We start from the raw sequence: 24615 nt of genomic DNA, 5'->3' as shown, positions 1-24615 counted from the left end.
ACATAATTGCGAGTTTATATCTCGCAATTCTGACATCTTTTCTCAGAATTGTGAGATATAAAGTCCAATTCTAAGGGGAAAAAAAAGACGGACTTTTTTTGTTTTTTTTTACCTTAGAATAGTTTATATCTCACAATTCTGACTTTATAACACGCAATTGCGACTTTATATCATGCAATTCTGACTTTATATCTCCCAATTGCGTGAAATAAAGTCAGAATTCTGAGATATAAAGTCAGAATTCTGAGATATAAAGTCAGAATTGCGAGATATAAAAGTCGCAATTGCGTCTTATAAAGTCAGAATTCAGACTTTTTTTCTCGCAATTGCGACTTTATATCACGCAATTCTGACTTTATATCTCAGAATTCTGACTTTATATCACGCAATTCTGACTTTATAACACATAATTGCGAGTTTATATCTCGCAATTCTGACATCTTTTCTCAGAATTGTGAGATATAAAGTCCAATTCTAAGGGGAAAAAAAAGACGGACTTTTTTTGTTTTTTTTTACCTTAGAATAGTTTATATCTCACAATTCTGACTTTATAACACGCAATTGTGACTTTATTTCACGCAATTCTGACTTTATATCTCGCAATTCTGACTTTAAAACACGCAATTGCGACTTTATTTCACGCAATTCTGACTTTATATCTCGCAATTCTGAGAAATAAAGTCAGAATTGCGAGATGTAAACTCGCAATTGTGAGATAAAAAGTCGCAATTATCTTTTTTTTTTGTGGCGGAAACAAGCTTCCATACATATGTTTTCCTTTTTACTTCTGAGTACTTTTGTGTTTGCCGTATAATAGATTCTGGGATGAAACTGCTGTGCAATAAGTTTTCTCCAATATTGTGGTATCAGATATTTCAGATAAATCAAAGTACACCAGATTTTATGTCATTTGTCATAAGTCTGGCTACTGGTAAGTTCAAGTCCTCCAGGGAAATTTACAAGTTGGTACGTTTTTGGTAAGTCACTTTTGTTGGAGCAAGATGGCAGTGTACCTTCTCTTAATTAACTACACAAAAATACAGCAAGGTTTTTAAACTCTACTTCTAGAGAACGAAGAACAAATAATTGAATCAGGTGTGTGCTTTTTTATGTTTTAAATTAATTTATAAATCCACTGTAAACTTCATTGTTATATTGTTATATTGCAGTGTTATATTACATTTGGACCATGCAATTAGATTATTTTGTTGTAAATAAAAAAGCCTGACAATGTCACTGCTAAATACCTTTAAGTAGTGTTATATTGTTTCTTTCCAAAAGCTTTCTTACCTCTTACACCTGGAGATCCCTGCCCTCCTCGCTCACCACTGGGACCTTGGTCTCCTTTAGGCCCTGAGGAAGAGAGATTTCAAGTACAAGGTGTCAAAAAGAGTCAAAATGCAGAACAGTCAAGTGTGGCTTTGACTGAGATTTAGTTGTAGTTGTGTTTGATACGGAAAGCATCACTATTACTACTGTTCAGACTAAACAGATTAAAGTGGTTTTGTGATGTGGTTGTACTTTTGCACAACTGCACTACACTGTGAAAAAATCTTATTTTCTATCAGTAGTAGTAATTAGCAGCTATAGACAAACTGTCAAATCATTCGGGTCAGATTTATCTTTTAAGAAGTACCTGGATTTCCACGGGCCCCTGGTGTTCCTGCCAAACCATTCTTTCCATCGGCACCTGGACGACCGTCATTCCCAGGTAAACCTTGTGTGCACAGAGCAGTTGTCATTAGAGCAGTATAAAACTCTTACAGCATGGAAAAATGTGCAAGGCATTTATTACAGTATGAATTATTAAGGTGGCCTTTCATCATAATAATCAGGCACCTTGTATTCCTCTCTCTCCTGGATCCCCCTTTAAGCCTGAAACACCTGGAGACAGAAATAAAAACAGTCAGGGAGAGATGTGGATCTGCTATACTGGGATGAGACGTGTGTGAAAGTAAGGAGGCGATTACCAGGTGCACCCGGAGCGCCGACCATTCCCTTTACGCCTGCGAGACCTGGGTCTCCTCTCTGTCCTTTTTCACCTGGAGCTCCAGGCTCACCTACCCTCCCTGAAATAAATACAATCATTTTCAATTAATTTCATTGTTTTGCAGCATTTTCTTTGTGTACACCAAAGAAGTGAATGCTTTAGCATTACTAACGTACAATTATTTCCTAAGCCTATGCAGCTCGTTAAAACTGACGAAAAATTAAGAGCACAATACTCACACATGCTTCTCAAGACAAGAGCACTCACACCCATACACATATGCATACAAATTCATACAGATATACAAAAATACACTAACCTGGTGAGCCAAGGCCTCCTTTCTGTCCTGGGTTCCCTGGTATTCCAGGAGAACCTAATACAGAGCACAGCTGGAGTATAAAAACTGACTGCTCAAAGCATGACATAACAATGACAAAATACTATTCACACGCATCTGTTGGAAAAAAGGATGGAAGACACCAAAGGTCAAATGACAGCTTTAGTTCAGTTCAGTGTTTATGTCTTTTTTGACCAGCAGGGAGCACTAAAAACACACAGATTGTGAAGGAACATGTGGAAAGCGATTGGCTCTATTCTGGTCACTGAGATCTGCTGCTGGGTTCAAAATCAAAGATGCAAATTAGCCAATTTTCACCCCTTTTAACTGGGGAGAGGATCTCAGAGATTTTGGGTGCCTCACAGATGTTTGGTATTCTTCTGGATTCTAGCTAGGAAGAGCTGTGCAGGTAAAACCTCACTCCTCTGCCTTCCCATGCCGGTTGATAATGGTTCGAATCCTGTTCGGAGAGGTGCGAGTAGGACCGGTTGCATTGGTGCCGTGACCCGTAGTGGAGTGACGTTCAGGGCGGTGTGTGTACTGGAGGCCAGCTAGAAAGAGCTGTGCAGGTGAAACTTCAAGGGGCTTTGGCTTTAAGTGCCCTAGTTGACGAATCCCGTTCGGAGTGGTGCGAGTAGGAACAGTTATATTAGCATAGTCTGCTAACATCCCTCAAAAAACAGCTAGATTTTAAATTAATTGTTCAAATAACTTTTAATAAGTTGTTTTACTGAATTTTAAACGCTTTGAATTGTTCAAGCTGATGCCTCACGCTGATAGTTGTAGCCAAGCTTTGGGCAAATAAGTCACACTGTAAAAAAATTCTAACCTCCCTTACTCAAAATTTTCTAGTGACTGATAACATCTAAATTTTTCAATTGGCCCAAGTGAAAATCTGTAAATTTAATTTGATAATTTACAGAATTTCACTTGGGCCAATTGAAAAATTTAGATGTTATCAGTCTCTAGAAAATTTTGAGTTAGGGAGGTTGGAAATTTTTTACAGTGCACGATTATCTCCCTTATTAACTATTGCCTAAATATTTCAATCTACTAATGTTAAATTAGAGTGAGAGGGTGACTGAGTGACAATATTTTCAAGGCATTGTCACAGTACACAGTTACCTTGTAATCCAGGTGTTCCAGGTGTTCCAGGTGGACCAGGTTGACCAGGTGGACCAGGTGGACAAACCATGACTATGAAATATAAAGGAAAATGATAACCTTAATTCTGTGAGACACACCTATGGTGTCTCCAGACAAAATGCTTTAAAGTGGTCATGAAATGGAAAATCTAAATTTTCTTGATATTTCCACATAAACAATAAAATCATACTGAAACTTTCACACCTTATATATTACTCAAATATGTGTTTTTGTTTTCCACCCTTATGAAACGGCAAGATTTGAAATCTCCCCATTCTTGATGTAACGATTTTCTAAAATACTGCTGCTATTATAATAAATGCTGCTATTGAGGTGATACAGGTTAGGTTAGGACAGGTTTGGTAGTATGGGTAGGGTTAAGGGTGTGATATAAAACAGTTTATATCGTTGTTATAGGTAATGTGTCTTTAGTCCATTAGGTGGCGACCGAGTGTTTGCTAGGAGTTAAGTTGCAGACATCCAAAGGAGACGCGAGTCTGCAGTTTTCCTAAGAGTAGTCACATTGTGTGTTTGCATGTAACTTACAGTCAAAGCTTAATGTTAATAAAGCTCAGACTTTGAGAAACTAAGTTGCTTTATTGGAACATTACATGTTGTCAGAAGTGAAGCGCTGTTAACACCATGGCAAAGTTTCAGCCCACGGACAGTTTTGATTTTGGTTACCCCGAACGATGGCCAGAATGGCGTCAGAGATTTCGCCGCTACAGGATCGCCACTAAACTTGATAAGGAAGAGGCTGAAGTACAGGTCTGTACACTGCTTTATTCACTGGGAAAAGAAGCTGAACAAGTGTATCAGACATTTACGTTTGGGGAGGAAGAACAAGAGGACTATGAAACTGTGATAAGGAAGCTCGATGACTACTTTGTACCCAAAGTTAATGTTATTACACGAGGGCTCAACAGCCAGGTGAAATGGCCGAAGAGTATATTCGTAGCCTCCACGAGCTAGCAAACACGTGTGACTTTGGTGCTGCTAAAGATGAAAATATTCGTGACAGGCTCGTGATCGGGATTCAGGGCCGAAAACTGTCAGAAAAGCTCTAATTAATACCCGAATTGACACTCAGAAATGCCGTAGAGCTCGTGAGGCAGTCTGAACAAGTCCGTGGACACGTTAATGAACAGGCTGCCAGCGTCAGTGCACAAATCAGCGAGGTGGCCGGCGCGAGACGAAAATTCCACCAAAGTGAAAGAGGCAGACAGCACCGTGGCTCAAAACGAAACCGAAATGAGCATGTTTCTGACTGGAGATGTAAAAGATGTGGCAGAAATCATGGAAAAGGTGAAATTTGTCCAGCAAAAAGTGCTGAGTGTCGCAAATGCAGAAAAAAGGGTCATTTCGCTGCAGTTTGTAGAACCAGAGAAGTCCATGATGTCAGCAGACCACAAGAGGGCAGCAATGTAACGCATTTCCTGGGTGAGTTAACTCACATTGATGACAAAAGTGGAGCTTGGATTGTCACACTCCCAATTCAGGGCATAGACTTTAAAATTGACACAGGCGCTGACATAAGTGTCATTTCTGAGAAAACCTTCTCAGTTTTGAAGTGCAAACCAAAACTTAAGAAAGTCAATGTGAAACTTGAGAGCCCAGGGGGAACATTGCAATGCAAAGGTCAGTTCAGAGCTAAGACTACCTTTAAAGATGAGCAGTATATTTTTGAAGCATTTGTGGTGACTGGTCCCCATGTAAACAATCTCCTTGGTCGTGATGCAACAAGTGAAATGGGTTTAGTTAACCCTTTAGGCGCCAGAGGTTTTTTCCTAAAACGTTCGATTTTGACATCTTAATTTCAAAAGGCTATATCTTAAAAGTGATAAAAGATAGAGACTTTATGTAAATTAGAGAATTATTAAGGATGACCCAAAGTTTATGTAGAGATTACATTTTCCCATCTAATTTGCATATTATGACGTCATATGGTGGCGGCCATCTTGGATTATAGAATTTTCATGAAAAGTCACATGTTTAAATGATAAAATGCACATGTATTTTGTCTGACGGCGGCCTTTAGGGCGGGTCCGATCAGAACAAACTACACAATCTGGGTAACCATCAGCCTGGCAGATAAAGTGGCGCTCAGTGAGTCTCTGTGGCAAGTCTCCCAGTGAGGACGACTTTCGGCCTTTGTTGCTCTCTTTCCTGGAGAAGCCTTCCAGTAAAGCAGTGATGACATCCTGCACGAAGACTTTCAGGGGCTTGTGAGGAGCAGCAGTGCAGCGGCAGTAAATGATGTGGGCATTCACTATGCTTACACTGAGAATGGCATTGAAAATCCTGTTGTACCATTTCCTTGACCTATGGGGAAAGAGGTAGGTCTTCATTCTCTGGTCTGCTGTGTCGACACCCCCCATGAACGAATTGTAGTCATCAACACAAACAGGCCTATTTATCTCCCTATAGCCACTATCAGTGTGTTTGGTCCTGATGCACTTTCTGACACATGCGTTGGAATGCAGTGTAGAGAGCATTGTGAGGCACTTTGTATCATGCCACGCACAAGCTAGCATTTTCCCCTTCCTCATGAAGACTGGGTCATCTCCCTTGCTCAACGGTAACTGTTCACGGGTGAGGCCCTTTGGCATCCCCTTCCTCTTACTGCTGACAGTCCCACACAAACCCGAATCATTGCTTGCCAGCTCATCTGCTATGGCTGGCGAGGTGTAATAGCTGTCCATGTACACCTCATGCCCTTTCCCTGTGTACGGGGCCATCAGCTCATGGACAATAAGGTGTGTAGCACCGAAATCGCTTGCATTAGGCCTACTTTGTCCAGTGTACATGGACCACTGTAGCACATAGCCTGACTTGGCTTCACTAAGAACAAATACTTTGTAGCCATATTTGTCTGGTTTGTTTGGGTTGTACATTTTTAGAGTTGATTTCCCTTTGAATGCAATGGTCATTTCATCCAATGACAGCTGCTTAGATGGACCATACACTGCTGAAAACCGGGGGATGACCAAATTGATGATTGGACGGATTTTGAATAGCCTGTCATACCCTGGCTGACCCCTGTCAACACACTCCTCATTATTGGTGAAGTGAAGGAAAGACAAAATCATCTCAAATCTATTCCTGCACATCACCTTGCCAAATCCAGGTGTTGCTGTTGGCCAATATGCGGCCCAATAATCCTCCAACTCTGACTTCTCTACCAGACCCATACTCAAATGCAGAGAAAAGAAAGCTTTCATTTCACTGAGAGTTACATCAGACCATTGATGAAATCTGGAGTGTGGCTGGAGTTGATGGGAGGCTAAAAACTGATGGGCATAGCGATTTGTCTCATTTACAAGTAAATTCCAGACATCATCAGAGAGAAAGAGTGATAGAAAATCTAGGGGCGAATTGGCATTGGAGAGTTCTCTTTCCCCCAGATATCCAATTGGCTGATCAAAGGGAGTGATCCAACTTTGGTACTCATCCTCATTGGCAAAATACTCAAAGCCGGCATTCCCATCAGCTTGCGATAGACTATGCATAATAGCCCCTCTGCCGCGTGTCACACCGCCTCTGCTCCTGCTACGAGCAGCGCGGGTGCGGCCAGATCTGCCTCGCGCGCGCGCCGAGTGTGCACAGCTCGGACTACTGTCATTGTCATTTTGACTCCCCACCCTGCCTCCACGTTGCCCCCTAACAGTCCTACGAATACTTCGACCTCGTCTAACATAACCAGTGGGATTAGACGAAGTCTCGACCACAATACTGTCGCCGCGATTGCGGAGAGGCACGCGGTCAGCGCGGTAAAAATCTCCCGCCTCGTTCCCCACAACACTAACACGCCTGCTAGCTTCGATATGAACACTCCGACCCCGGGAAACATTGTTCCCACCACTGACATTGGGCAAAGGATTATCTGTATTGGGCAAAGGATTCACCGTTTGTGCTTGGTGTAGGACACTTTCACTTTCAGAATCACCGTCATCTTCTGAAGGCAGATATTCCCCTTCAGAATCATGGTCCGCGAATAGAAGACCCAAAACTTCATTTCGGGTAAGCTTTGATGCCATTAGATAATAATAATAATAATATTAATAATAATAATGATAATAATAATAATCTAATGCAAATACTCGCTAACGTTGACAATATTGCTCTGATAAAATGGCTCACTCTTACACTAGCTCCGCTTTTGTTCGCACTGATTCAATGCGCTCTAGCTCGAAGATTTTGTATAGAAGCATGACGTTTTTTTGAGTCGGGGATGAAGTATGACATGTCTGCCATCTAGTGCAGGGGAGGTCGAACGAAATTTGACACCCTATTAGACAAAATCGGCCGTTTTATTCAGTGCCGCATCTTGTCGAGTAAACTCGACTGTGGCGCCTAGAGGGTTAAGAGGCTAGAAGAGCTTCAACCCATTTATTTTTCTGAACTGGGATTAGTGAAGACAAAACCCATTAAAATCTGCCTGAAAGAGGATGCTGTACCATACAGTGTGCACACTGCAAGACGGGTGTCCGTGCCCTTGCTTCCAAAAGTCAAGGCGGAGCTAGAGAGAATGGTACAATGTGGTTTTGTTGAGGAGATCACTGAGCCTACTGAGTGGTGCGCCCCTATGGTGGCCGTTCCAAAGAAGACAGGGCAAATAAGGATTTGTGTGGATCTAAAACAACTAAATAAAGCTGTAAAAAGAGAGAGATTTGTGCTGCCAACAATTGACGACATCCTTCCTAGGCTAGCACACGCCGAAGTTTTCTCACTTCTCGATGCAGCTAGTGGCTTCTGGCAGTTTCCACTGGATATGGACTGTGCTAAACTGACAACGTTCATTACTCCTTTTGGAAGATATTTTTCCGCAGGTTACCATTCGGTATCACCAGCGAACCCGAAATCTTACACGGAACACGAGCAGCGACTGCAGAAGGCTCTGGAAGCCATTTACCGGGCTGGTCTCAAGCTGAACACAGAAAAGTGCCTGTTACGTCAGAGTCAACTCAGGTACCTGGGACATGTCATAGACAAAGAGGGAATTCGCCCAGACACAGCCAAAATCGAAGCTATCACTCACCTTGAAAAGCCAAAGAACGTCTCAGACCTACAGAGAATGCTAGGAATGATTCATTACCTGGGCAGGTATGTTCCTCATCTCTCAGAGGTTATTCGACCTCTCAACGAGCTGTTGAAACGTGATGTAGTATGGTACTGGGGTGCTGTACAAGAGGAGGCCTTTGAAAATGTGAAACGCCTAATCACAAAAGCCCCTGTGCTAGCATTCTATGATGTTACAAAGCCCACAGTCATCAGTGCAGATGCGAGCAGCTACGGTCTAGGAGGTGTTTTGCTGCAGGACCATGATGGACAGCTGAAACCAGTGGCTTACTGTTCCAGGGTGCTGACCAATGCTGAAAAAGGGTACGTCCAGATCGAAAAAGAGTGTCTGGTGGCCCTGTGTTCCTGTGAAAAATTCTCACGGTTTCTGTATGGATTGGAAAGTTTCATCCTGCAAACCGACCATAAGCCACTGATTTCACTGATCAATGCAAAGGATCTTGATTCAGTTCCGCTGAGATGTCAAAGGCTGTTGCTGCGGATGATGCGTTACAATCCTGTCGCACAATATGTACCTGGCAAACAACTGGTGGTCGCTGATACGCTTTCACGACACCCTCAGCCAACCATTTCATCAGTGGTCTCTGAATTAGTCCAAGAAGTGGAAGCCTATGAGAATGCAGTCAGTGGTGCATGGCCAATTTCTCCCACAAAGCTGGAATCTGTGAAAAGAGAGACAGAGATGGATTCTGAGCTACAAAAGGTGAGGCAGTATGTGACTGATGGCTGGCCCAGGTATGCAGCTAATGTCCCTCAAGCCTTGAAATCATGAAAGTGCACGCCATCATTTGTCAATTTTCCAGGATCTACTGCTTTATGATGACAGGATCATAATTCCCCAAAATATGAGGTCTGACATACTGCAAAGATTGCACAGCAGTCACCAAGGCATTGTGAAATGTAGAGAGAGAGCCCGATGTAGTGTGTGGTGGCCAGGCTTGTCAGGAAATCCAGCAGCTAGTTAACAGCTGCAAGGACTGTCTAGAATCAAGACCTACTCAAAGGAAGGAGCCACTTTTAACCACTTCACTGCCAGACCGTCCTTGAGAGAGAATCGGTGCTGATATCTGCGAGGTGAATAAGCAACATTACTTGGTAGTCGTGGACTATTTTTCAAGATATATTGACATTGCTCACCTTCAGAACTTGTCAGGTGAAACAACACGTGCTTGCTTAAAGAACATGTTTGCACGATGGGGCTGTCCCAATGTTCTCTTTACTGACAACGACCCACAGTTTAGTGGAAGTGCTTTCAAAGACTTCGCTAGAGATTATGATTTTCAGCACATTACTTCGAGCCCTTATTATGCCCAGTCAAATGGAGAAGCTGAAAGGGCTGAGCAAACAGCTAAAAGGATCCTGAAACAGTCTGACCCATTCACAGCTTTGATGAGCTACAGAGCCACACCCATTCAAGCTACAGGCGAAAGTCCAGCACAGCTGATGATGGGAAGACAAATAAGAAATGAAAGCTTTAGAATAAGTTCTGTCGGGAAGACTCAATTACTACGTCACCTATTGCCTTCACTTCTATCCAATCATATTTTTATGCTCACTGTATAAAAGCTCGGTACTTACACATGTTTGAGTTCGCAGATACTGAAGCGACGATTACCCCCATCCTCCCCACCACCACCAGGATGGTACTGTCCATACCTCCCGGGGGGGTCGGCTGCGCCCCTGCCTTCATCTTCAGGCAGGAATTGCAGATCCGATACCCTCGGATTATGCACTACGGACGGGGCCTACGCCAAATTACTTTGTATGTTATCAGCTTGCTGAGCTGTCAATAAATGTACGATTTATTGAAATAATTCTCCCGAGTCTTTCTGGTAGAACGTCTCGGTTACGTATGTAACCCTCGTTCCCTGAGTAGGGAACGGAGACGTTACGTCGGATGACAACGAATGGGGTTTCGCTTAGAAAGCCTATCATCTTCGAGTATATAAAACGAGCCAATGCCAATGAAATGCCATGGGTCTGCGGAATTTGCATAGCGTAACTCCGCCCCACCCTGGGGGTATATAAGGAAGTGCGCTGGCAACATGCAGATATGTCTTCGCTGAGGAGCCGAGACTGAACTCAGGCGTTCCAGCGTTTCAGCGGAAGTGGCAGGGATAGGTAACGTCTCCGTTCCCTACTCAGGGAACGAGGGTTACATACGTAACCGAGACGTTCCCTTTCGTAGTCACTCCGAGTTACGTCGGATGATGACGAATGGGGTTCCCAGTGTAATCACGCCACCTCCCGACTGTCTTCCAGTGCCCTGCGTAAGTCTGAGCTCCCTGTCGTGAGACTGGCACGGACGAAGGACTCCTACTTAACACAGGAATACCAAGGTACACTGGGAAGCATATCTCAGTGGAAATATGCAATTATGCCCAACCCGAAGGGGGGGACTTGGAATACACATATGACCCCGAGGGGCTGCATATGGAGAATCACTGGGGTGTCCAGCCGCAGGTGGAATATTTCAACCCCAGGGGTGGCAAGGTGGCTTTCCGAGGGAAAGACACATGCTCAAAGAGGCTTACAGTGGAAATACACATGTGGGGGTCACCCGGAGGGGGAACCATGCACATGGAGGCACCTAGCCAAGCGCGAAAGCTGCCAGTGGCATAACTCTGGCGTTGGCGTCAACAGTGCTGGAGGAGACTCAGGGCTTATGAGGCTCACCTGAGGAGAATATCGCACATATCCCGTCCGTGGAGAGGAATGGCGAGCAAGCGAAGACACCTGAGCAGAATCTAGCACCGGCTAGTTGAAGCGAGTACATGGGAAGAAACTGGCTCAGCTCGGAGATTGTAGAATCTCGCGAATGTGTTAGGTGTCGCCCAGCCTGCAGCTCTGCAGATGTCTGTTAGCGAGGCGCCATGCGCTAGAGCCCAAGAGGATGCCACACTCCGGGTGGAGTGGGCCGTCACACCAAGGGGGCACGGTCGACCTTGCTGCTGGTAAGCCAAAGCAATGGCGTCCACTATCCAGTGAGACAACCTTTGCTTCGAGAGAGCCTTTCCCTTCAGCTTCCCACCATGACAGACAAAGAGCTGGTCTGAGGTCCTGAAACACTGCGTTCTGTCAACGTAAGCACGGAGGGCGCGTACTGGACAGAGCAGTGCCAAGGCTGGGTCTGCCTCCTCCAAGGGCAGCGCTTGCAGCTTCACCACCTGGTCTCGAAAGGGAGTGGTGGGAACCTTGGGCACATATCCAGGCCGGGGTCTCAGGATCACGTGAGAGTTAGCCGGCCCGAATTCCAGGCACGCTTCGTCAACCGAAAATGCCTGCAGGTCCCCTACCCTCTTGATGGAGGCCAATGCAACCAGGAGCGCTGTCTTCATTGACAGGAACTTAAGCTCCACTTAAGCTCCACTGATTGCAGAGGCTCTCAGAGCACTTAAAACAGGGCAGTTAAAACCACTGAGAGGTCCCAAGAGGGCACGAGGGGAGGACGAGGAGGATTCAGTCTCCTCGCTCCCCTCAGGAACCTGACGATCAGGTCGTGCTTTCCCAAGGACTTACCATCAACTGCGTCGTGATGTGCGGCAATGGCGGCAACATACACTTTCAGGGTGGAGGGAGACAGCCTTCGCTCCAACCCTTCTTGCAGGAAGGAAAGCACGACACTGATGGGGCATTTCGTGGGTTCTAGATGTTTAGAAGAACACCAGTTGACGAAGAGGTTCCACTTCAACGCATAGGCATGTCTCGTGGACGATGCTCTAGCGGAAGTGATGGTAGCCACCACCGCTAGTGGTAGGGTACTCAAACCTGCCTCGTCCCGTCCAGGAGCCACACGTGGAGGTTCCACAGATCAGGACGAGGGTGCCATAAGGTGCCCCGTCCCTGAGAAAGCAGGTCCTTCCTCAGGGGAATTGGCCAGGGAGGTGCTGTCGTGAGGAGTACTAGTTCTGGGAACCAGGTGCGGTTGTGCCAATACGGGGCAACCAAAATTACCTGCTCCTCATCCTCCCTGATCTTGCGCAGAGTCTGCACAAGAAGGCTCACTGGGGGAAACGCATACTTGCGGAGGCCCCGCAGCCAGCTGTGCACCAGTGCATCCGTGCCGAGCGTGCCCTCGGTCAGGGAATAATACAGGACGCAATGGGACGAGTCGTGGGAGGCAAACAGGTCTACCTGTGCGTCCCCGAACTGATCCCAAATCAGCTGAACCGACTGGGGATGGAGTGGCCATTCTCCAGCGAGAGGCCGAAGCCGAGACAGCTCGTCGGCCGCCTGGTTCAGGTCTCCCGGGATATAAATGGCTCGAAGCGACCTCAGATGCTTCTGACTCCATATGAGGAGGTGGCGGGCGAGTTGCGACAAGGGCTGCCTCGACGACCTTCGTGAAGACGTGAGGAGACAGGGCTAGCCCGAAGGGGAGAACCGCGTACTGGTATGCCTGCCCCTCGAAAGCAAACCGTAGAAACGGTCTGTGTCGAGGAAGAATGGAGACATGGAAGTAGGCGTCCTTCAGGTCGATCGCTGCAAACCAATCCTGTGGCCGTACGCATTCGAAAAGGCGTTTGGCCGTGAGCATCTTGAACGGCAGCCTGTGAAGGGAGCGGTTCAAGACGCGCAGGTCCAGGATAGGTCGTAACCCACCGGATTTCTTGGGTACAATGAAGTAGGGGCTGTAGAAGCCGGACTTCATTTCGGCTGGAGGGACAGTCTCGATCGCACCCTTCGCCAGTTGGGTGGCGACCTCCGCTCTCATGACAGGGGCATTGCCACCGACCATAGTGAAGCCAACTCCCCTGAAGCGGGGAGGAGACCGCGCGAACTGAATCGCGTAGCCGAGCCTGATGGTCCTCGCGACCCAGCGGGACAGACTGGGAAGCTCTAACCAGGCTCCCAGGAACTGTACCAGCGGAGTCATGCGGACCACAGAGGCACGGTCATTAGCCGCGTCCTGCCAGAGGAGGCCAGGGGAGGACCAGCGTCCCACAGGGGCGTGCTCTGGCAGGGGTCTGGCGACAGAGGGGGACGAGAGTGGCGAGGCTCGTGAGCGGCACGCACTGTCATCCGCGAACTCTGTGTGCTCAGAGATGGGAGAGTGAGTTCTTTCTTTAATCACATTAGGGTGCTGCCCGTCGTGGGACGAGCAGCGGGAGTGGGATAACCAAGGATTCTCCCCCGGCCCTCCACCGGGGGAAGGAGCGGCCCTGCTACCGTCTCCTGAAAAGAACTCAGTGCCATCTCTGAGCAGCCCGTCTCAGGAGCGCCGTTTTGCCTGGCGTTTAGCGGGGTGCGGGGCGGGAGAGGGCTGTGGCGCCTTCCTGCGGCTTCCTCCACGATGCGACCCGGAAGCAGCTGGCTGCTGGGGCCGATCGGGAGGGGCGGGAGCCGCAGGAGGGCGCCCTCGGCGGCGAGTAGGCTGAGGCACCTGTGCCGACGGCTGCGCTACCGAAGCAGTGGGCCGCCGGGGCAGGACGTGTTTTAAAGCCTCAGTCTGCTTCTGGGCAGTCGAGAACTGCTGGGCAAAGTCCTCGACTGCTCCGCCGAAGAGGCCAGCCTGGGATATGGGGGTGTCGAGGAACCGGGTCCGCTCGGCCTCCCGCATATCGGCCAGGTTGAGCCACAGGTGTCGTTCCTGGACCACACAAGTGGACATCACCTGACCCAGCGAGCGTGCGGTCACCTTCGTCGCCCGGAGAGCGAGGTCGGTGGTGGCACGCAACTCATCAAAGAGTGCTGGGTCAGTCCTCCCCTCGTGCATGTCACGTAACAACTGGGCCTGGTAGACCTGCAGTGTCGCCATGGCATGCAGTGAGGAGGCTGCCTGCCCCGCAGCTCTATAGGCCTTCGCCACGAGGGTGGAGGAGAACCTACAGGCCTTGGAGGGGTGCTTTGGGTCGCCACGGGAAGAAGCACTCTGAGGACACAGTTGCATCGCAACAGAGCGTTCAATCTGGGGAACCCCAGTGTACCCATTGGCAGCCACCTGATCGAGAGGAGGCAAGGCGGAGGAGGTCGCCGAGCGATCACGGGAAGACAATGGTGCCTTCCAGGACCTCGTGACCTCCTCATGCACATCCGGGAAGAAATGTCAAAAACCAATCGTCCAGCCGCGAGCGCACTGGACCAGGTGACGGGGACCACTCAAGACCAATGGCCGCGGCTGCCCGGGAAAGCATGGCCGTCAGCTCGGGATCAGACTCGGGCAATGCTGGAACACCCGAGGGTGGCAGCACAGCCGAATCGTCACTTCCCAAGGACTCCTGCCCACCTTGTGATGCAGCGATCGACATACGGTCTTCCTCTGGAGCGCCGAATGAGACCCGCGGCAAGTCAGAGGACTGTACTGCGGGCTCACTCGGAACACTCGCGGGTTGCACAGTGCTAGAGGGGGGTGCGGAGCGTGGAATAGTCGGCGCTTGGTTCCACACCGTAACCCTCAGGTCACCCTGGCCGCCAGCCGAAGTACCATCTCTCGTGGAGCTCGTAGATCGGGGTGCGGGTGAGGGGACTCTACCACGAAGGTCATTGAGTCTCGACCGCAACCGTGCGATGGGCATGTTCCCGCAATGGGAACATGACTCATCCACAAACGCTGCCTTAGCATGCTCGACACCCAGACACACAAGACAGCGATTGTGCCCATCAGAGTCAGACACATAGAGACCGCAACCAGAAATGCACGGGCGAGGCATCTTTAAAAAGACGTGCCGCGTGCAATGCTCTTTTTGTGAAAGGAGATTTCTCTGCAAGTGTTGAAGCGACCAGGGAGATGAACACACACACTCTGGCAAATCACTGCACAGATAAGCAGGGAATGTGCACTCGCTGGAACTCGCTGTCACACCAACACCTGGAGAGGCTCGTCTCGAAGAGGATGAAGAGATAAACTCAGAATTGGCTGTGGAGTGAAGAATCAACTTGGCTCCGAAGCGAAAACATATCTGCATGTTGCCAGCGCACTTCCTTATATACCCCCAGGGTGGGGCGGAGTTACGCTATGCAAATTCCAGACCCATGGCATTTTATTGCCATTGGCTCGTTTTATATACTCGAAGATGATAGGCTTTCTAAGCGAAACCCCATTCGTCGTCATCCGACGTAACTCGGAGTGACTACGAAAGGGAACTACAGTTCCCACATTGGAGTCTCACCTGCGACCTGAATGGCCTGATCTGCGGCAAGTGAGAAAGGCTGATCAAAAGGCAAAAAGGACCTACAGGAAGTATTACAAAAGAAACGGTGTCAGAACATTACCAGAGATTCTACCTGGAACTTCTGTTGCAGTCAAGCTGGATGCTGAAAGAGGTTGGATAAGATCCGGGACTATTCTCAGAAAGTGCGAATCACCACGGTCTTACCTCATCCAATCTGAAACTGGAGTACTTAGACAAAATCGACGACACCTGATGCCTTCTGTTGCAGTCAAGCTGGATGCTGAAAGAGGTTGGATAAGATCCGGGACTATTCTCAGAAAGTGCGAATCACCACGGTCTTACCTCATCCAATCTGAAACTGAAGTACTTCGACAAAATCGACGACACCTGATGCCTACAGTCAGTGACACTGAACCAGTATCTACTTCAGTTCAACAAACTAAGAGGAAAAATGAAGTTCATAGTCAAAATCAACTTGCAACTGAGCCTGACAACGTCCCAGACAGTACAGTGCTGATCTACCTGAGTCTGATTCCAGTCACACTACAGTTAGTTCACCAAAAAGAGTGCAAACAAGGTCTGGACGAATTGTCACAACTCCTAAGAGATTAAAGGTCCCATGACATGAAATTTTCGCTTTCTGAGGTTTTTTAACATTAATATGAGTTCCCCTAGTCTGTATATGGTCCCCAAGTTTCTAGAAATTTCAATCGGTGTAAATCGAGCTTTTGCTATCTTTCTCTGCCTTTGAGAAAATGGAGGCTCATACGCGCTGATCTTGAATCTCCTCTTTATGACGTCATAAGGAGGAAATGTTACCTCCCCTGTCTCTGCTTTGCCCGCCCAGAGAATATTTCTCGCCCATGAGAAAATGCGCTAGGAAGTAGGAACGCGCGCGCGATTTTAGTTTGTCCACGAGAGATATCATGGCTTTTGAGCGAGCGAAGCATAACAATTGCTCAGTAATTGGATGAACACCGAAGGGTCAATACAGAGCTGGGCTTGCTGAACGTCTGAAACTAAAGTCTGGATCACTCTCTTTGGCTCAGCTACACACCTCGGACAAGTAAGCCAACTGATGATATAAGTGTGTTGCTTTACTGTTTATGGTTACCTAGATTGTTACACGTAGAATAAGGCTGTAACATTAGCTATGCAGCTATGCAGTTTATGTGTGTGAATACACACACTGTAACGCGAGTGTTGTACACTTCTTTGTTATTTGGATAACCGTTTTCCTGTTGGTTATATGGCGCACGCGATGTCCGCATTTCAAGATCGCAGAGCTTGATGTAATTGTAATAAGATAAATACAGACGTTACAGATCTCTCATGAAAAGGCAACAGTAGGTTAGCGTTATCTACATGATAATAACTGTAAACCATCCGAATAAAGTACCGTATCCAGACATAATATTTTAAACTAACCATTCGGAAACGTCCTGCTGGAGCCGCTGAGTTGCAACTTCTTCATCCGTTGCTTCTCCATCCGGATCAGATTCTGGGTCAAACTGAAATGCTTGAAAGACTGCGTGTCTTCGTGCCATTGCTATAACAGTTATCCAACGTAAACATGCACGGTACCGTTGCGCAAGATGGTCAAGGCCACACCCAGCCTCCACCTTGCGCTGCCTTTCTCCTCCTCATTATCATTTAAGGCTACAGACACCGAAACGGCCTGTCTGAAGGAAGCTCATTCTGGGACTGGCTTGTAGTGGCTATAATTCTGCACCGAGGCTGAATTTTTGGAAAGAGATTTCAGATACAGTACTAGGGACCACTAAGGCCTATATTAAAGCCTACAAAAAGTAGCATGTCATGGGACCTATAAGGACTTTGCAAGATAAAGAAAGACATTCATGAAAAAAAAATAAACGTAAAACAAATGTTGTTTTCTGACTATTGTAATTTTACAGTTCAATGTTACATTTGTTAAGTAACTCGTAAGGAAGGGTGATGTGACATAAAATGTCATAAAATGATGTGATGTTTTAAACATAAGTACAGTGTAAAAGCATGTATCGGTATGTACACAATAAGTGCATTGTATCAAATGATTAATTTAAATGTTAGTACATACTGTAGTTGTTAAAGACAGTAAATATAAAGTATAGATCTGAAAATGCATTTCATGACGATGAAATCATGGCAGATTCTCAAAATAGTACCTGGTCAACCAATAGGATTTCTCTTGTGTGTACCAAAGACAAAGATGTGTACCTCTTTGTGCACTAACGTTGAGTTGGTTTAGTTGAGTCCTCAGTTTTTCTAGAGTCCCATTGTTCCCACACAGATCGGACAGACACTCCTGTTCACACACACACACACACACACACACACACACACACACACACACACCCCTTCAGCTCTGACACACTTAAAACAGGCCTAATACGAGTATGTGTTTGTATGGCACAACATGAATGACGGTGTGAAGTGTGTGTATAAACCTCATCAGACTGGAGTTCCTCTGATCTGGATTCAGCTGATGTACAGTGAGTACAAGCCTCCAGAGTGAAGACTGCATACAATACACATCATACAAAGCAAATTATATCATGGAACAACAGAAACAAGGTGATAGCTTACATGATGCCGTGAAATATTCATGTTCACAAAAAGTGTTGGACACTTACTGTAAGGTGCAATCACATTAGATAAAAATGGTCAGTTATTGTTAATAGTAGAGCGATGTATAAAGCTCAGCTCACACAGAATTCACTTTCAAACCAAGCAGCTTTCTATTGGTCAGTGTGGTGAATTCAAGTGACCATCTTGAAAATCAGTGAAATCTGCATAGGGGATTTTTTTGCACCCGATCGCACGGATTCCTGTTAGAATGAGTTTTGCCCATGAAATTTCGCCAAGCAATGGTGAATGTGACTGCACCTTAAGGCTACAACTAAAAATATACAAATTTCATTGCATTATACAACAAAATATCGGTGACATCTGTATAAGAATATAGCTTTTCTCTACAATACATTTCCTTTTCTTCATCATTTTTGCTCAATAAGTTTTAATCATCTGGTGTTTTGGTGATTATTAGTGGAATTTTTAAGTCAGAGTCATATCAGAGAAACCACAGGTGTAGAAATCACTTTAACTATCACCATGATCCATTGACATCTGACAACCACAAAACGTCACAATGCTTCTTCATTTTAAGTTTATTTATAATGTAATTATTTAAACCCTAAAACTTGCTTGGTTTAAAATCAATGCCACTTGGTTTGACATTTTGTATATAATGCAAGGACATTTATAAAGTTATACTTTTTAAATGTGAATTTATTTCAGTTCCATCTTACCTTTATAGGCCAGCACAGAATTCAGTGCAATCAGCGGCAGGAGAAACACTATGAGAACAGGAATACAGTGACATTTCTTTGCTGGTTTCCTTGGTGTTAGCTCTGTAACAAACAATGCAGAACTCTTGATTAAACTACAGAAAACTGATTTCATAAGTCCATTATAAGTGATATGATATGAGGGATTAGCACTATTTTAAGTTACAATACATAGCTTTCCATGACCAACAACAGTCAATCAATGTTATGAAATATCAGACCACTGAATGTCATGATTGATCAGAATGAAACATTCCAGAAACACACAAACATTTTGACGCATATTTGAATGTGAACAGTGTCAGTCTGCCCGAGACTCACCGCTTTGCTGGAAGTCGTAGCGCTCGGCCTCAGAGAGTTTCATGTTGTTGTCATAAAGAGGGTTTGCCTGGCTGAATACAGAGGCCTGCCCTTCAATGGTGTCCACTTCTGTCTCCATCAGTCACTCCACCACACACTGACCTCGCACAGCCTGGGTGACAGTTTAAAAAACAAACCCAAAAAAAAAAAAAAAAAAAAAAAAAAACATATGCTGGCTCATCGAAACATACATCATCTGACAAAAGAGATGCAGCGGAAAATTGTTCCAATGAGTTTGTCAAGAAAAAGGAAGTTGTGTTGTGTTGTGTTGGCTACAGTAGCAGGTTAAGCATAAACTGCTTTTGCTGAAGACTGGAGTAATGATGCAGAAAATTCAGCTTTGATCACAGGAATAAATTACAGTTTACAATATATTCACATAGAAAACAGCTGTTTAAAATTAAACAAATTATATATAGTGATCACATTATTACTACTAATATTACTACTAATATTACTACTACTACTACTATTATAATATAATAGTGACTTTTAGCTATCATCTGGGGTCAGGTTTAGCCCCAGAGGTCAGATAAATTTGACAAAATGTCCCTTAGGGTACACTTGGGAATATCCTAAATTAGATTTTTTTTGTTGTTGTTGGAAAGTTCAAGCTATAGATGGTGAGTCATTAGTACTTTCAATTGGACATACAAACAATTATATAGATTATATACACAAACAGTTCTGTCCTCATTATAGAATAAAGCAATAAGCCCTGCAAAGCCGTGATTTACAGTGAATTAAGAACAGCTAAGGGGCGTTTTTAGGCATGACGCGGAGAGGAGTTTCCGACAGTACAGCTTTAGAAGATGCCATACACAGTGCTTCTAATCAGAGCACATTCCACATGGCCTCATGAGTCATAGAAATAGCTTCCAAAATCTTACAGTTAGTTTGGTAGCCGGGCAGACCTTCTCAGGGGGCCCGAAGCATTCCAGCAACTGATCAGTTTTTCTCCACTGATAGGTCGTCTGGACATAAACCTCAGCAGCCCTAACAGGGCAGTAGCTTGAAAGTCTCCTACTCTTTTGAGTGATGTGATCACCAGCAAGAATGCCTTATTTAGAAAGATGCATTTGTCAGTTGGAGAGTCCAAGGGCTACTAGAACCACGGGTAGATCCCATGATGGAACTCTAACCTGAGACGTAGGCCTCATCCTCAGGGTACAACAGCCACAAGGTGGTGACAACATAGCCACAAGCTATGGCTGCCGCAGACACCTTAAGTGTGAATGGGGAAAGAGAGAGAGAACGGGGCTACAAGAAGAAGACGGGAGTAGAGTGATTGGGGGAAATGTGTACAACCGAAGCCTCGGCCATGGCGTCCAGCCCCAACAGAGCTGGATGTGTGAGGGAGAACCAGAGGGGACAATGAGAAGTCTCTAGAGACGCAAAGAGGTCCATGTCCACCTGGCCAAACTTTCTCCAAATCAGCTGCACTGACTCAGGGTACAGTATACATGCTTCCCAAGGATCCACCGCCTTACGGTGCATGGAGTGCAGCTATGGCCGCCACATACACCTTAAGTGTGAATGGGGAAAGAGAAAGAGAATGAGGCGACAAGGAGAAGACAGACCCCGTCCATGTCGGCAGGCCAAACTTTCTCCAAATCACTCAGGGTACAGTATACATTCCTGCCTCGACAGGACATCTGCTCCCAAAGTCAGGCGCCCAGAGATATAGACTGCTCTCAGGGACACTCATCTTAGTTTCCCCTGGGAGCACTGGAAGATTTGATGCCGCCAGTCTGCACAGAGAGCGCGACCTCAGGCCCCCTGGTGGTTTATGTATTGCCGCTTTTCCACTGCGTGGTACGACTCGGCTCAGCACGGCTCGGCTCGGCTTGCTTTACTTTGGCTCAGTTTGCTTTTCCACTGCAGTTTAACCCTCTGGGGACCAAAAACGCGCCTGCGCGTTTTGCTCGTTTTTTTTTTTTAGCAATGAAAAATAAACACAAAATGCTCTGTTAATTTTGATCTTTAATTTTCGTGTTATACATCAATCGATCCTGTTCAGTTTCTATTTTTTTTCTGTATACTCACAATAAAAATAAAGTGTTTTGCTTTTTGACAAATAAAGAAAAATGAACATGATGCGATTTCTGCCTTCTCTCTGTCAGTAAACTCCCATTTGAAACGCGTTCGAAAATGATCTGTAACTCTGCGAAAATTCTGTCAAACAGGCAAACTTACCCACGGGCATAAAGCTTGAGATCGCATCTTTTAAATGAAGTAATTTATATAAAAAACAAATATTATCAGCTTCTGTAATCTGTATAAAAAGAGAGCGATTCCAGTGGAGCTCATTACGAGCTCATTGACTTTAATTCATTCACGCCTACTCACGGAGCGCGCTATTCACAAGATAATGTGTTAAGCCATCTATGCAAAACAGGTAAACGCCCCCAAGCAAATGCATTAAATGCTTCAAGTTTCATCATTCAGTCACCTGCGCGTTGGGAAGATGACACGGTACACCGGTGCGGAAGCCCTTCAGCTCGTCCTGGATACTAGCGACGAAGAGTCCAGATTTTCATCAGAAGAAGAGCGCGACTACTCTGATGACGACCGTTTGTATTTTGAAGAGCGACTTGATCCAGCCGTGGATAGAATTTCGGATGAGTAAGTATTTATTCTTACTTGCATTAGTTGACAAGCTATTCAAAACATGAGCTTACATATTATACTGGGTGGACTTGCCATCCAGAATATTGACATTTGATATCTACCTATATTCAACACGATCTAATGAAAGTGCATATCTATACCATGAATTTAATATCTCGTACCATTTCAACGTCAAAAATGTTTTTTTTTTTTTTTTTTTGTGTACATATGCTACACCCCTTGGTTAGGAAATTTGTATTTGTATGTGTAGCCTAAATTATATGTTTAGATCATTATGTATGAAAGATATAATTTAGAAATTATTTTAGAAAGTAACATTAGGCCTAGTAGGTGTTTAGATTATATTTTGACTATATAAATGCTGCCTCATTATCATTAACGATGCATGCTCGCAAATATCAGTTGTAAATGTGTGTAAATGTGCTGAAATGTGTAAATATACCCAGTTAATGAAGTGCACAAATGTGTTAGGCTAATGTTTGCGGTGTGCCTCTCCGGTAATGGCCCATTGACACGCATATAGGCTTATTGCACGTGTCTAAAATTATTTACATCAGTTATTCATTATAGACTAATGCTACTATAGTTATATTTATGTAATAATATTCTTCAACTTTTTTAAAAGGAATGTAGCTTCATCACTACCTCCGCCTGCAACTCGGAGTGCGCTTAGCAACACAGTCAGAAATCAGAAAGAGTAAGTACATATTTACCCACTATTTTACAGATGTTAGTTCAATTTTGTTTATACTTAGTGTTAATAATATGAGCCTGTATGACTTTATTATTTATTTTTGGAGATTGGTTGATGTTACATATGTTTTGTGTTATCAGCATTGCTAAATGTCCATCAGTTATGCATGTGCTGGAATTGTACTCTGTAAAATATATGATAATAACAGTTTTTAACTTTTTTTAAAAGGAATGTAGCTTGTTCACTCTCGCCTTCCACTGCAACGAGGACACGCAGCAACAAAAATCAAAAAGAGTAAGTACATATTTACCTACTATTTTACAGATGTTAGTTACATTTTGTTTATATACTTAGTGATGATACAAATGTAGCCTATATGTGCCGACTGATTATTTATTTACTATAGCCGACTGATTATTTATTTTGGTCACATTTGATTTGCTTAGAGCCCGCATCAACGGGGCATAAGCATTTACTGTGAGATACCTGCCTTTACTTTTGTTTTTACAAAATTACAATAAAACAGATTGAAAAACAAAACATTTGAATCTCCTCATTCTTTGTTCAGGCTGCCTCACTTGATGGCCCATTAGCACTTGGGGGAGCGTCTATGTCACACCCCTGGTCTGAATCTCATTAATATTGATGACCCATTACCACTCCCACGCATAAACCTCTTCTGACAAAAAAAACTGTTTTACAATGTTTAAATCAATGTAGTGTTTGATGTGAACGATTAGGCAGGATGATTTTCACATCATTTTGAAGCTAGAACTCAAAGGTACAACATCCATTAGTCAAAAGTCTTGTGGACACATATTTAATATGTGTTTTGTGGTCTTAATTCAGCAACTTTCATTTTAATTTTTTCCAATAACCACGCATAAACATTATTCTCTTAAAAATACAAACATCTACATACACGTTCCTCGCATATTATGGTAGCCCTGTTTGTGCTATATAGAGTGAATTTACACCTTTGCCATTAACATGTTTATAAATAACTGAAAAAAGCACAAATGTCAAGGCATGTCAAAACATCTCAAGGACCCCAAAAACAGCTTGGTCCCCAGAGGGTTAATACCGCTTCAAAGTGGGTGGGATTATAGATTGATCGTGAAAGTTGCGTCGCCATCTCATCTACTGACAACAATACAGCCATTTCTATTTTCAAGTTGCGTGCGATTGTCGTTTAAAGCAAGTATAGTTTAAAAAAGTAATGCGAAGAAATGATACTGGGGTGGCTGTTGCTGACTATTTAAATCTAGCGACTAATCTGTGATCTACAGTGTTTACATGTCACTATTTAGAATCGGTACAGGTCGCTTGGAACCTCAACTGAGGTGGTACTAAAAGAAAAGTACTAGGTACTGCACACAGTAGACAACCCCCCAAAAGTGAGCCGTACCGAGCCGTACCATGCAGTGGAAAACTGAAAACAATGTATAACTGTTCTTTAATTTTCATTTGTTAGTATTCTACAGACAATTTCTTGTACTCCTGTTACCTTTTTTTCTGAAGGTGTTACAGTTTTAAATGACTGATTTATACTTCTGATTATATTTGTTGAGTAATGTCTGATGAGTTTTTATGTGCCATGAACAATTAATTGTCTCGACTCACACCAGACTGCTGCTGTGAGATGATGTAATACATTTCAAGTAATTATCTTTGTAAAAGAATGCTATAAATAAATAAATATAAATTCTATCTAATCTCTAAATATAAATAAATGTAATATCTGTAAAATCTGCATATCTAAGCCAGTTTCTTTAAGATATTTTTTTTTTTGTCCACCATAGGATCAAAACTGCTTTGTCATTGGTCAATACCCTGGGGATCCTTTTAATAAGGTACAATTTTGTGCTTTAATTGCAGTTTGCACAATTGTTACGTGGTGTACAAAATTGCCCCTT

General features: G+C 44.6%; 1 protein-coding gene across 6 annotated transcripts in view; it reads right to left on the bottom strand.

The window, feature by feature from the left end:
• marco (macrophage receptor with collagenous structure) overlaps positions 1-24615 on the bottom strand; it is a 444814-nt gene that overhangs the window by 4889 nt on the left and 415310 nt on the right. For 4 of the 6 annotated variants that reach the window (XM_084420559.1, XM_084420560.1, XM_084420561.1 and 1 more), the window contains 5 exons: positions 2310-2363; positions 1971-2069; positions 1840-1884; positions 1637-1717; positions 1291-1353 (listed from right to left, as the gene is read on the bottom strand). The exons of the other annotated variants lie outside the window; for them this stretch is intronic. In XM_084420559.1, coding sequence (XP_084276685.1) covers positions 1291-1353; positions 1637-1717; positions 1840-1884; positions 1971-2069; positions 2310-2363 — 342 coding nt within the window. The remainder of the gene's footprint in view (positions 1-1290; positions 1354-1636; positions 1718-1839; positions 1885-1970; positions 2070-2309; positions 2364-24615) is intronic. 6 annotated transcript variants of the gene reach the window in all.

The sequence above is a fragment of the Rutilus rutilus genome (genome assembly GCF_951802725.1).
Source record: "Rutilus rutilus genome assembly, chromosome: 10".
NCBI lineage: Eukaryota > Metazoa > Chordata > Actinopteri > Cypriniformes > Leuciscidae > Rutilus > Rutilus rutilus.
This window is presented reverse-complemented; position numbering and strand designations above follow the sequence as displayed.